At 37.8% G+C, this 12181-nt stretch overlaps 1 protein-coding gene across 7 annotated transcripts in view; it reads right to left on the reverse strand.

Annotated features, from left to right (window-relative positions):
- Positions 1-446: 446 nt before the first annotated feature.
- BTBD7 (BTB domain containing 7) overlaps positions 447-12181 on the reverse strand; it is a 116510-nt gene continuing 104775 nt past the window's right edge. For all 7 annotated transcript variants that reach the window (XM_038405555.2, XM_038405553.2, XM_043517880.1 and 4 more), the window contains 3 exons: positions 11105-11283; positions 9176-9607; positions 447-5575 (listed from right to left, as the gene is read on the reverse strand). In XM_038405555.2, coding sequence (XP_038261483.1) covers positions 4760-5575; positions 9176-9607; positions 11105-11283 — 1427 coding nt within the window. In that variant the 3' untranslated portion in view covers positions 447-4759. The remainder of the gene's footprint in view (positions 5576-9175; positions 9608-11104; positions 11284-12181) is intronic.

Raw genomic sequence — 12181 nt, forward strand, 5'->3', positions numbered from 1 at the left:
TACCTGGGACTAGTCACCTAAATAAAGCAAGATCAACTTGGCCCTATATAGGAAAGTTCACTTACCCAAATAAAACCTTTTAAAAATACTTAACTATTTAATGAGCAAAATCACTACTTTTGAATTCCCATTCTCCCATTAGTGTGAATCACAGCCTTAAAATTCAAGGCAATGTCTGAGAAGAATGTCCTGTTCTAAGAGGAAGCAACTATAATCTACTCTTTTCCTCCGAGACTCTGTTACAGGGAAATATAGAGAAAAAATATTTTCCTTTTTTTGACAGCACTGACTATAAACTCAGACAGGTAACTATAATTATAGTAATTAACATGTTCTCTATTCCTCCAATAAGTCAACAGGGATATTTCTATCAATTAAGAGCATGCTGATGGATATGGAACACAATTGTCTTAGGTGGCTGAACTGAAAAAGCTTTACACAAGCACTTTCTATACAAGCCATTTATTTGAAATGCCAACTATATGTAGGATAAAGTCATGGTACATGCTTCTCAGCAACAGTAGAAAAATAGAACCAGTGAAAACCTTTTTACAACTGTAATGGTACTCAAAAGAGAAATGTATTGTTTTACAATGCATCACACGAGACTAGAATTCAAGTTTGGAGGTACCTAAATAAAATACTATATTTAAAAAAAACACTATGTACAATTGAAGCGTAAACAAGTTTTACAAAGTACTGGTTATGCAGGTTGTAGAAAAAACACTTGCATAGGACATGAAGTCAGTTAAGAAAATTTTCTGAGCCTTTAGCATTGAAGGCACTTGACTACCAGTAACAGCACAAGGACAATAAACAAAATGTAACATTGCAGAAGGCCAGGCCACCTTCCAGAAGCAGAGATACGAAAAAAACTAGCAAAACAATTTAAAGGAAGCATCCTTTTCAGGAATTAAGGTATTCATCCATACACAGTGTTAGCAAACGGGGCGGGGGGGAGAGGAGAAATCTGTGTTTTGTTTTTGAATAAAAGATTGTGTACTGATGTTTTCAAGTAAATGAACATTAAATCAAGAACAGGAAATCATCCTATGAGTTGTGAAGTAAACGTCTATTGATGGATCTTGCATCAAACAATGTTACAAAGGTAAGCAGTTTTCTCTCTAATTCAGAATTATATGAAAGAACAGGGAGATCTTAGAATTCCCACTCTAATTTAAAAGTCTGTCATGTAAACAAGGGGCTTCTGCTGCAGCCAATAAACTGAAAAGAGATGAAGTATAGCCTAGGGCATGGTAACATGTCTTTTGTATTAAGTAGCTTAGACAACTCACTACCCCAGTATGTCACCTGCTTTTTGGGGTGAGGGGAACGAAGATTAGTTTCAGCATAATGCTTCTAAAGAGTAGGATGCATGCATTCCTTTTATTAGGTTTCACATGTCCAGTTATACAAGCCTGGGGCCAAATTTAACCTTGGGATGAATAGAGGCAACTCCATTCACTAAAAATGGGTTGTATCAACTTAAACCAGGGCATAATTTGGCCTACTTTGCCTATACTACTTAAAAACTAGAAGAAAAAACTGTCAGCATTACAAGCTAAGTCTTTCTTCTCAAGGAGACTCCAGTGATGACACAGGAAATACAAACTAGACAACACTCCTTTGATACATCTGCAAGAGACATTCCACTGTTACCTGGAGGTTCCACCAAAACAAACAAACAAAAAATCATCTCACTTAACTGATGAGATTTCTAAATTGGTTAGGACTTGGGGGGGAGGGGGAAGATGGGAAGTGATGCATGTTTACTATACACAAAAATATAAAACACCCCTGGGATTAGAGGACAATTGCTACAATGCTATCTCATGCAACTTTTGGTTTCAGTAATTACACTTTATCGACAATTTAGAATGTAGATTAAATCCTACAATTTAAAAAAAGAAAAACCCCAACGAAAGATGACAGTTACCCTCCCCTGAAAATATTTTGAGATCAGCAGCAATTCTCTATCTTCTTCCCAGATCAATATGAGTAAGTGAAAGTGTAGATTGTCTTAGTGGCCTGATTATCTTATGGCCTGTCAAGGACGTCATGCTTTTTCATGGATTTTTTCCTTAAGTACTGCTTGACGGTGTTAAATGCCAGCTTCTGAGATCTTGAAAGTGGCAACTGGTTTCTAAGGGCAGACAAACTTTCCAATAAAAAGCTTCTCACCGACATATTCCACCGCAAACACATTTCATGGGTGCGTTCAAAACATACTCATAAAACTTCTCAGCCTTCTTCACAAGCCACCCCTCCGCAAGTTCTATCAAATAACTACTCATACTATTTCTAAGAGATATGAGCCACAGTTTACCATACAGTACCACCTCAAATATCATCAATAGCTAAAACAGATTTCCTGTAAGCGGATGTATCAAGGTGTAGGTAAAGTAAGTTATACAGAATAGTAAGTCTTCTGTTGGAAGCTATGATTTAAAGTGATCAGGTTACTAACATTTGAACACAGCCTTCAATGCAAGTAGTAATTTACTTTTGGGAGAGGGTTGTATTGATTTCAGTGCTCATGAGCATGGCGGGGTGTGGGGAGGAGGAGTACGTATGGCTAAGAATTAGTGTTAGAAAATGTAGTGACAGACTTCATAGAGCAAGACCAATGTACCTCAGTCCCTAGCCTGTGCGACACCAGTGTTAACCCATCCTAACATTGGTGGAGGTGAGGACAACTTTCACACTGTGTTACAATTCTATGAACACAACATAGATTAGACCTGAGGTCAGAATCACCACATGCATTTTGTACTTGTGACCCAACCCAGATTTCAAACCAAGCCTCCTAAAATGAAAAAGACTAATTATCAACTGTAATTTAGTCAACCTTCACCACCCAGTATCATTAGACTAACATGACCGTACCTTAAAGGAATCTTAACATGGTATGAAAGCACTGCAGGAGAGATTATGATTTACTAGATCACAAACCCATGATAGTTTACCCAACCACCACTTTCTAGATTGAAAATTCAGTATATAGTTGCACAATAAGGTCTTATGGCTCCTAAGCCTTGTATACATTAATGAGAGGTGGAGAGGTTGCTTTTGAGTTTTGGGGGGAAGGGATGGGCAAGAAGAGACTCCTATCTTTTACATGAAAATTGACTTATACTAGAGGAAACTGAAAGATTTACATTTAAACAGCATTAAGCATTTTTAAGGTTAAAATAGTCTTTAGCTCACACTGATTGAGGTCTTCAACTGCTGCAAGATCTTTTGTTATAGTGACCAACACAAAAAAAGGCATTTACCAGAAGTTACTACACTGTGGTATCATATACCAGAGTCTTCACAACATTCAGAATGGGAAATAAGTGTGGGGTAACTATTGGCAAGTGTTGACTTTTCAATGACCATCAATAAACCCCTTATACCGGGTAACCGCAGCACAATGGCAAGGCATGTGTCCAAACCACCAGTGTCTCCTCTCTACCTTGTATTCATATTAGTGGAAGAGTTAGGACCACCCCCCCTCAAAAAAAATTGTTTTAATCAAGGGGCTAGAGGTGTAATTTTAAAAAGTACTAAGCCATACGCAACCAATGAAGAGAACACAGTTACTCTTCAGTCCATGAATTTGTTCACAAGAGAGAACGGCTGAAATGATAAATTCAAATATTAAGGAAAACTGAATGACATTAGGTAGACTAAAGCCCTTTGTTTTTCTCATAGGCAGAACAAAAGAAGGCAATGAGCAGTCACTTCAGCACCTCCACTAGAGAGACAGCCCTCTCATTTGACAGTGTTATAATTTAGACATCATCAGCCTGATCTTCCTAGAGCTTTAGGTTTTGGCATGAATCCTCTGAACTCTGACCTTCACACAGCCCAATTCAAGGGTATCCTGTCTAGCACAGTAATGTTACAATCAATTTGCAGTATTTCTAAGTTTTCTTCACAAATCAATCATTTGAGTCTAATAATAAGTACTTCTCAGTGCCCATGAAGTTCTCCAAAAATCACAAATGGACCAGAAAATGTAGGCTGAGATTTTCAAAGGAGCTGAATACAGCAACACCCAACTTCAAACGAATTTCACTGGTACCTGGAAATCAAATCTGTTAGGTTCTTTTGAAAGCCCCAGCCATATGTTTTAGAGTAGACTTGCGGAATCACAATGAATGGAGACCAGCTGCCATGACTTGTTAAACAGAATAGCATTAGACTGGATTTGCAATAGCGATAGACCAGGAAGATTTCAGACCTCAACAAACAATGTTACTAAAAAAGTATTTTGATGTGCTGTTCTTTGGAATTCCTATAATAATTCAAAAATAAACACATTGTTACTATCTCATAAGAAAATACATTTCATAGTGTGCAACCCAATGCACGTGGAGAATTGGTAGGTGAAAGGTAAAATGCAGAAGTATGAAAATACAGTCCTTTAAATGTAACAAGAAAGTTTAACATATTAGTACAAAACTAATACAGGTAAAATAAATGTACAGGTGCAAAAGGCTACCAATTTGTAAAAAAAAAAAAAAAAAAAAGTGCCAGCTATTTTTTTGTAAAGACTTAATATCTTCAAACCACAAAAATAAACCCAGAAGCAGCATTCAAAATAAACTGATAGCATGGCGTCTCCAACAAAGCAATGTATATACAAAAAAAGTGAGCAAAATTGAGTTTTCTGCTGGCATTAATGAATTTGTCTGACAAACGTCAGGCCAAAAGCTGTGAAGAATGGGGTGTTTCACAACTTTCAGGCACAGAGAAATAGTGGAGGTTGCTTTCAGAGGGCAGATTTTTTGTATAGAAAGTCTGGTTTGCTTGGAGACCTCCTTCCTCTGCTTACTGCATCTTCCCTTTCCAAATCTGTATTTCTCTGTGCGTCGTGTTCCAGAGGTTCTTCCTCTGTTAGTCTCCTGCTGGATCGCTCTTCTTGCATCTCAGAGCTGTATGTAGAGAGTGAAGGTCTGTTAGAGGTTAGCCCATACGTTAAGTCAGTTTCCATTTTTGTTCTTCCCCTGATGTGAACTGGGCCATTACCAGCATTTTCCTGGGCAGCCAATGCCAAGTCCAACCGCTGGGGAGGTTGTTCTAAGACATCGAGGTGTATTGGCTCATTCTTTTGTCTGTGCTGATGCCCATCTTGGGAAAGCACATATTCTCTCCTAGAATCCTCTTGCTTTTTAGGAGATAACTGGTTAGGTAGATAGGCTGACATTAAGCCACTCGGTGATGCCTTATTGTGGCTATACAAATCTGGACCAAAATACATGCCTTGGGAAGGGGAAGGAGTATGTCTGCTAGGTGCTGGAGTGGAAGGTCTGCATGCTGCATTAGAGAAATCATAGAAATCTGGATACTCCTGTTGATTTTCTCGAGTATCTATTTTTTGCTCTATTGCATGTTTCTTTCGAGAACTGTGCATGTGCCTAGTCTGAATACATGAAATATGCTGGGGTGGTCCAGGTCCGACCTCTGCCACTGGCTGGCTTAATTCTGTGTCAACAGTGAGCTCTGGCAATCTTCTGTCCTTTAGAGACATCGTTGACACACCCATAGCAATATCTGGCATCAACTCATTTAACATGGGCTGAGTACACTGGAAAAGAAAGAAAAAAAGTTAACTTTACTTGGATTTTCCTTTACTTCTATATTTGAATAAAATTTATCTATATCATCATTTTCTTTAGTAGTTGGTGATACTTTTCCTTTCTGACCCACTTCAGTCTTCTAGAGCAATCCTGGCCAATAAATTCAACATTGTTTCAAAATTTGTTTAAGAGCATGTACTACTCCAAATTAGTTAATATTTACACACACACACACACACACACACACACACACACCAATCAGTAGTTTACTTTTCAGTTTCCTAGAGGAGGGACTCATCTACTGTATTCCATACATTTGATCCACACTAACCAGCTTTAAAAGCAGGTTATTACCCAGAAGGTTATTACCTGAGAAGCAACTATTGAAAACATCCAACTCTGCACATTGCCCTTGGAAAGAATAAGTAAAAGGAAAAGATCATGCATATCATTTCTACATTGGAATATGCAACTAATCAAATCCCAAGAGAATGGCCCTCCCTTGCAAAGAGCAAACCATGTCGAATCTCTCTTCCCCGCTCCCTTATGAAATGGTAGCTACTTCCAATTGACAAAGAAGATTTTAGTCCTTTGTTCAATAAACAATACAAAATAAAATGTATTACATGTGCAAGTTCAGACTGCCAGTTAATAGACTTTAAATATGACTTCTTTCAGCCACCTACAATATTAGTTTTTCAAAAAATATACATTCAGTGCAAAACACAACATTAGTGAAACATTATAGCTGAGAATTTAAATGCATAAAAGTCAGGAAATGTATATATCTGGTTGCAACCTCTCTGCACATATTCTGTATTTTGTAAATACAGAATAATTACATTTATGCTTTATATATTTATATGCACACAATATGGCTGAGTTAAAATTGCTGTGGTAGTTATGAAATTGATTCTTCTCTCCTTGTTACATGTTTGGAGGTGATCTTATCAATTACAGACCAATAAACCTCCCAGGAAAATGGTAATTTCTACTTTTATCATCTACAGCAAACCATTAGATGAACACGACTTGACAGGGATAACCTAGTACAAGGGCTGTGAAGGAAAATTGTGCGTTTCTACTTTACTATTTGACCACATTGGCTAAAGAATGGATAAAGGAGAAAAAGTCGACATAAATTTGAACCCTCATATAAGGCTACTGAGGAAGCTACATATTCATGGATTGAGAAGTAAACATTTTTACTGATTAGAAACTAAGACAAGTGGGGATAAATAGTCAATTTTCAGCATGGCAAAAGGTTAACAGCAGGAAACTATCAAGGATTCTTTGCTAGGACCAGAATTGTTTAATATATTTATTATCTAGAAAAGGGAGCGAGTAGTGAGATGATAAAATTTGTAAGATGACAAAATTATTTAGTTTAGTCAAGACTAGAGAAGACAGAAGAACTTCAGATGGACCTAGCAAAGATAGGTGAATAGGCAGCATAAGTGGCAGGTAAAAAGTCAATGTTAAATGCAAGTGGGAAGGAATAATCTGAAACAATCATACACGTTTCTGGCTCCTAAATTAATTGTAATCACTCAGGAAAAATACCCAGGTGTACTTTTGCTTACTTCAATTAACACTTTTTCCCCCCCCACCCACTTTTGCATGCTAAGCAAACATTAATGGTATGCCCTCACCTGACATACTGTGTTCAAGTCTAGTCACTCAATCTCAAAGGGTAAAAGAAAAAGAAGGACGCAGAGATAAAGTGAAAATTGAACGGACATGGAAAGATTTCAACAGGAAGAGAGACTGAAAAGATTGTAACTGGTAAGAAAATGAATAAGGGAACAAGTTAAAGGTATCCAAAATAATGAAGTATAGAAAAGATAGTCTAACAGGAATCCCAACTTTTTAAATAATATAAAAATAAGGAGACAACCAAAGAAATTGAAAGGCAATACAATAAGGAAATACTTCTTATCCCAAAATATAAACAAACTTTGGAGCATCATTGCCACAGGATAAAGAGGCCAAGGGCTTAAGATTTTTTTTAAAAAAAGGATATATATGGATGACAATGTCTAAAGTTATGTTAGAAATGATAAAAGGATATTTAAAATGGTTCCTTATGCTTTAGCATGAGGCAATTACTAACAGAGTGTGCTAGAAAGCAACTTCTCTTGTGGGCAGGTTGTCTACTACAGGATTTCCTGCACCTTTCTCTGAAATATCTATTATTGGTAACTGTTCAGAGACCAGTAGGGCAATTCCTATGCTAAATACTTAGTTATTACTTTGCATTCAAGAGAGTGGGGGGTTTCTTTAAGTTAATGTTAAAGAGAATACAAAGAAGCATACATACAATTGCTTTAAATCAAGTTCCTTCTTTAAAAGCAGTTTCACTCATTCCAATCTGTGGAGTTCCCCCCATACATTTGCTTGTTAATAATCTAGCGGCTAATAAGCATGCAAGCTTTGTGCATGACTTTCAGACATTAACATATGTCAAAGGCATTTCTTAATATGAGGAATAAGTACATGGCAAGTTTGAAATCACTTAAAAAAGGGTTATTTTGTATTGGGAGCATAAGAAAGCACTTGAATATTTTCTTAGAATATGAAAACAATTTCTACCAAGTTCAAATAATTTAGAACAGGGGTTCTCAAACTGGGGGGTCGGGACCTCTCGGGGGGATCGTGGGCTGTCCGCCTCCACCCCAAACACCACTTTGCATCCAGAATTTCTAATGGTGTTAAATGTATAAAAAAAAAAAAGTGTTTTTAATTTGTAAGGGTGGGGGGGTCGCACTCAGAGGCTTGCTATGTGAAAGGGGTCACCAATACAAAAGTTTGAGAACTACTGATTTAGAAAGAGCTGAACTGAACTGAAAAACAAGTCACCTTTGGGTGCAGAAGCATATAGAAGTTCAGATTTAAGTAAATATAAATTGTTTGGAAAGATATGAGTGACTATAAACAGGTTTTCAGAAACTGAAGTATAGTGTGTTGGGAGACATGCACATGCACAGTCTCAAAACAGTTTTAGGAGTCCTAGAACTGATATCAAGTAATGTTAACATTAAAACTTTTCTTTTTAAAATGTACTCTTAGCAATTACATTTCTATCCAGACATACAACCAATCAAATGATGAAGTCAGCTTCATTCAAGGAAACCAGTCTTTCTACACAATTTTTTCTTTACCTTTAAATATTAATCCATGAACACTTTCTATATATGCATATATCCCATTCTCCATCACCTGCCACCGGCTTATTCATTTTAGAATCCAATTCAAAATTACCCTCTAGACATTCAGAACTCTCCATGGATTTCGTCCACATGCCTGTCTGTCTAAATTATTTCTCAAGTGAATATGTATTGCAAGAGTAACACCTACATCCACCTATTCCCCTGTCTATTCCACTAGTTCTGCTCCTTCTGTTTTGGCTCCCTCTACCATGATGGTTCAGGTATTTTACAGAAGGGTTGGAGGGGGAGAAGGTTCATTTATGCTCCCCATTGAGTTATAAATGCAGCCTTTGCACCTCCCTCCAAGCCATATTACGTCATTACATTTCACCTTAACTTTCCTTTTCATTACTTTACATTACAAATTACTTCAATGGGGGGGAAAAAAGATGCACTTACTGCTTGCTTTTCAGCTGCCATTACAGCTGCTGCTGCAGCTACTGTTTGTCTTCCCAGCCCTGTAGTGTTAGTGCAATCAGGGGGTGCTGCTGCTTTGACACCAGGTAAGTAGACAGGTGGGGGAACTTTAGGAGCTGTCCTGGAGTGGAACAGTGAATGGTTACATGGATAAGAAAAGGAACGTGAGGGATGCTGACTCGGCACCTTTTGCTTCCAGCCCATTTTGAACTGGCTATGAATAGGAGTAGCTGGTGGATGGTAAGGAGGTGGAGGAGGGGGCAGCGGTGGATGGAAGGCCACATAAGAATCAAGTTCTGTAAACATGGTTTCTGCAGTGGGAGTGCTGTTAACTCGACATCGTCCAGACTGTCTCATAGTTAGGAGTGGACTTTCATCCCCAAACCGCTCGTCAGGAAAGAACTTGTGAGGATTCTGCAAGGAAATGCAACAAAATAGAAGAGATTAAAAAAAGTTGTGGTTTTTGGGGCAGATTTCCTATAAAACTAACCAAAGACTGGGACTCGTAATCGAAGATTACGGACTAGTAATTACGGACGAAGATAATGGACTAGTTAGTCCCACCATTTTAAATAATACACTGAAAAACTCAAAAAAGGTGACGAAGAGCTGATCATGAACGAGTCAGAGGCAAGAGCCTTGCATCAGCTTCACTGGTCAAATTACTCACCGTGATCAAGATATCCAAATGTATTATTTGCATTCCAGCAGCATTTGGAGGCCTCAATCAAAATTGCCCCTTTCCCTTCCCACCAATCACAGGAGGTGCTGTACAGGCATATCGTAAATTCTTTAGGGGGCCAAGGACTGACTTACTAGCTAAATATTTAGTCCTTTTCACTCTTCATGACTTGTTCTTGAACCAGTTTGTTATTCTTAAGTATTCAGAGTTGTTTGGATGAACAATTTGCAGCCTACAAGTTGTTCACAAATTGCTCACTTTCACTATTTACAGTGAGCGGTCACTTAAGTCACATGGTATAATTTTTGCTCCGTGTCTAGATGGAAGCTTTTTGAAACAGGAAAATAACCACCAACAAATTACAAAAAGCAAATAATAAATAGTGAGCACAGTCTGCTCCTACTCATGCTTGAATGCTTGTGCAATACCTATATTATTTTGGGGGACAAGTATACCTATTCTCTAATGTTCATGCATAGCAAACACCACTGCAAATGTTACTGAACCAATAAACAAATCAGAATTCAAACCAGTGTCACAAGTACTGGAACACCGTTTTTGCAACATTTAACCAACCAGTTCAAGAGGAGGAAAAGACAGTGTATTTACAACCACTGTATTACATTATTGCAAAGACCTTCTCACCTTCCTATCTACTTTGAGTCTGTGCAATTATCAGCCCTTTCCCCAATGAGAATTTTTTAAAGGTAAGAGAGAAGTGTCTGAACATCAAGTGCTTTGCAGTGTGACAATGACAACAGCTTCTCAGATTCTGAGACTACATGTAACCAGTGTCACTAGAATCAGGCACTGGACATTTTCACTCCACATTATGGCATCTTTTCCAAAAAGAAGCATTAACATTTCTTCTATCTCCCCTCCACTTCTTTCAACAAATGCCACTGCTGGTTGATGCTGGAAATAAGCTAAATTTATTTGCTATAATAAAAATATGCGTTTTCTTACTGGTAAAAATTCTTCACTTTCAAGCCCATTTTATGATGTATAAATACCACCCTCTTTCTAGCATCCAATTTTCTACACCTCCAGCAAGCAGTTCATTACTAGTGCCTGATCACTGAGTGGAAATACAAGGGCAGATTAAAAAAAGTAGTGTACACCTATACGTTTGTTTTTGTTGCAGTCCTAGTCAAACATTCAGTTTTCAAAAGATTTGCACCAAATCACTCTGGAAGAGGAATTAAACTTATCCAGACAATTTTCCATACCTGCAAAAGCTCAGCAGCAGCATCAGAAAGTCCAAACTCTCGCAATACACGAATCTGAATTTCATAACTGACCGTGGCTCCTTCTCCACAATTAAGACCATATGCTCTTTGAACCTGCTCAGTATGACGGAGCTCCTGGAGCCGTTTGACCATCTCTTTAACAACAAGGAGATGGGGAACTGCGGGGGGGAGGGAGGGGGGAAAATGACAGTGAAAAGTTACAAGAGAATTTATTTGTTAAGATGTTAATGGAACTATGCAATTCAACGCTGTGACTAACTTTAGTTTTTAAATTCAGAATTAATGTTAGGTTGACTATGTTGCTGAAGACAACCGGCACCGAGCCAAGAATAGTATGACTTACATATTTGTGCTTAATGCCTTAGAGAAACTTTATGGGATAAAGTGTAGAATACACTAGTGCTAAGGACGTGTGCCATTTTTCTGGCTTTTACGAAAGCGAACCACAAATATACTCTTCTTTGTAAACGCCTTACAGGATGCAGGAATTTTATGATTTGGGGGCCATGATATTTTAAATCTCAACTGCACATTCCCTCTGGAATACTATACGCCAACAATATGCAGATGTTCTTGGCGTAATTTATGTTTTTGGTGGAATACTGAGATCACAAGACCATAGTACCAGTAATAACTACAGAAAATGCATTTTAAAGAAATTACATGAGTTTTAAGCCAACAAAAATCTGTGAAAATTACACTGTTTTATGCAGCTGCCTTGAAATAATTAGAAGCCTTTCCAAAAGGAAATCATATGTAATTTTGGTTATTTGGCTATCCTATTGCACAACTATCATGTAACATTTTGTTGCTGTCTGGTGATGGGTGATATTTCTTTGTGAATTTTCTGTCCCTAGTAACATGAGCATATCTTAAGAAAAGTTAAATTCAAGCCTCCCTAAATGCAGCGTCTGAATTGTGAACCTCACCAGCTATCCAGTGGCAAAATATTACCATCTGTGATGTCCACAAAGATTAAATGGATTAGACAGCAAGAGCAATGCATGGGGTATTTGCATTTCAGAGGTGAAATAAACACCACGTCACGTAACTACA

The sequence above is a fragment of the Dermochelys coriacea genome, chromosome 6, assembly GCF_009764565.3.
Source record: "Dermochelys coriacea isolate rDerCor1 chromosome 6, rDerCor1.pri.v4, whole genome shotgun sequence".
Lineage (NCBI taxonomy): Eukaryota > Metazoa > Chordata > Testudines > Dermochelyidae > Dermochelys > Dermochelys coriacea.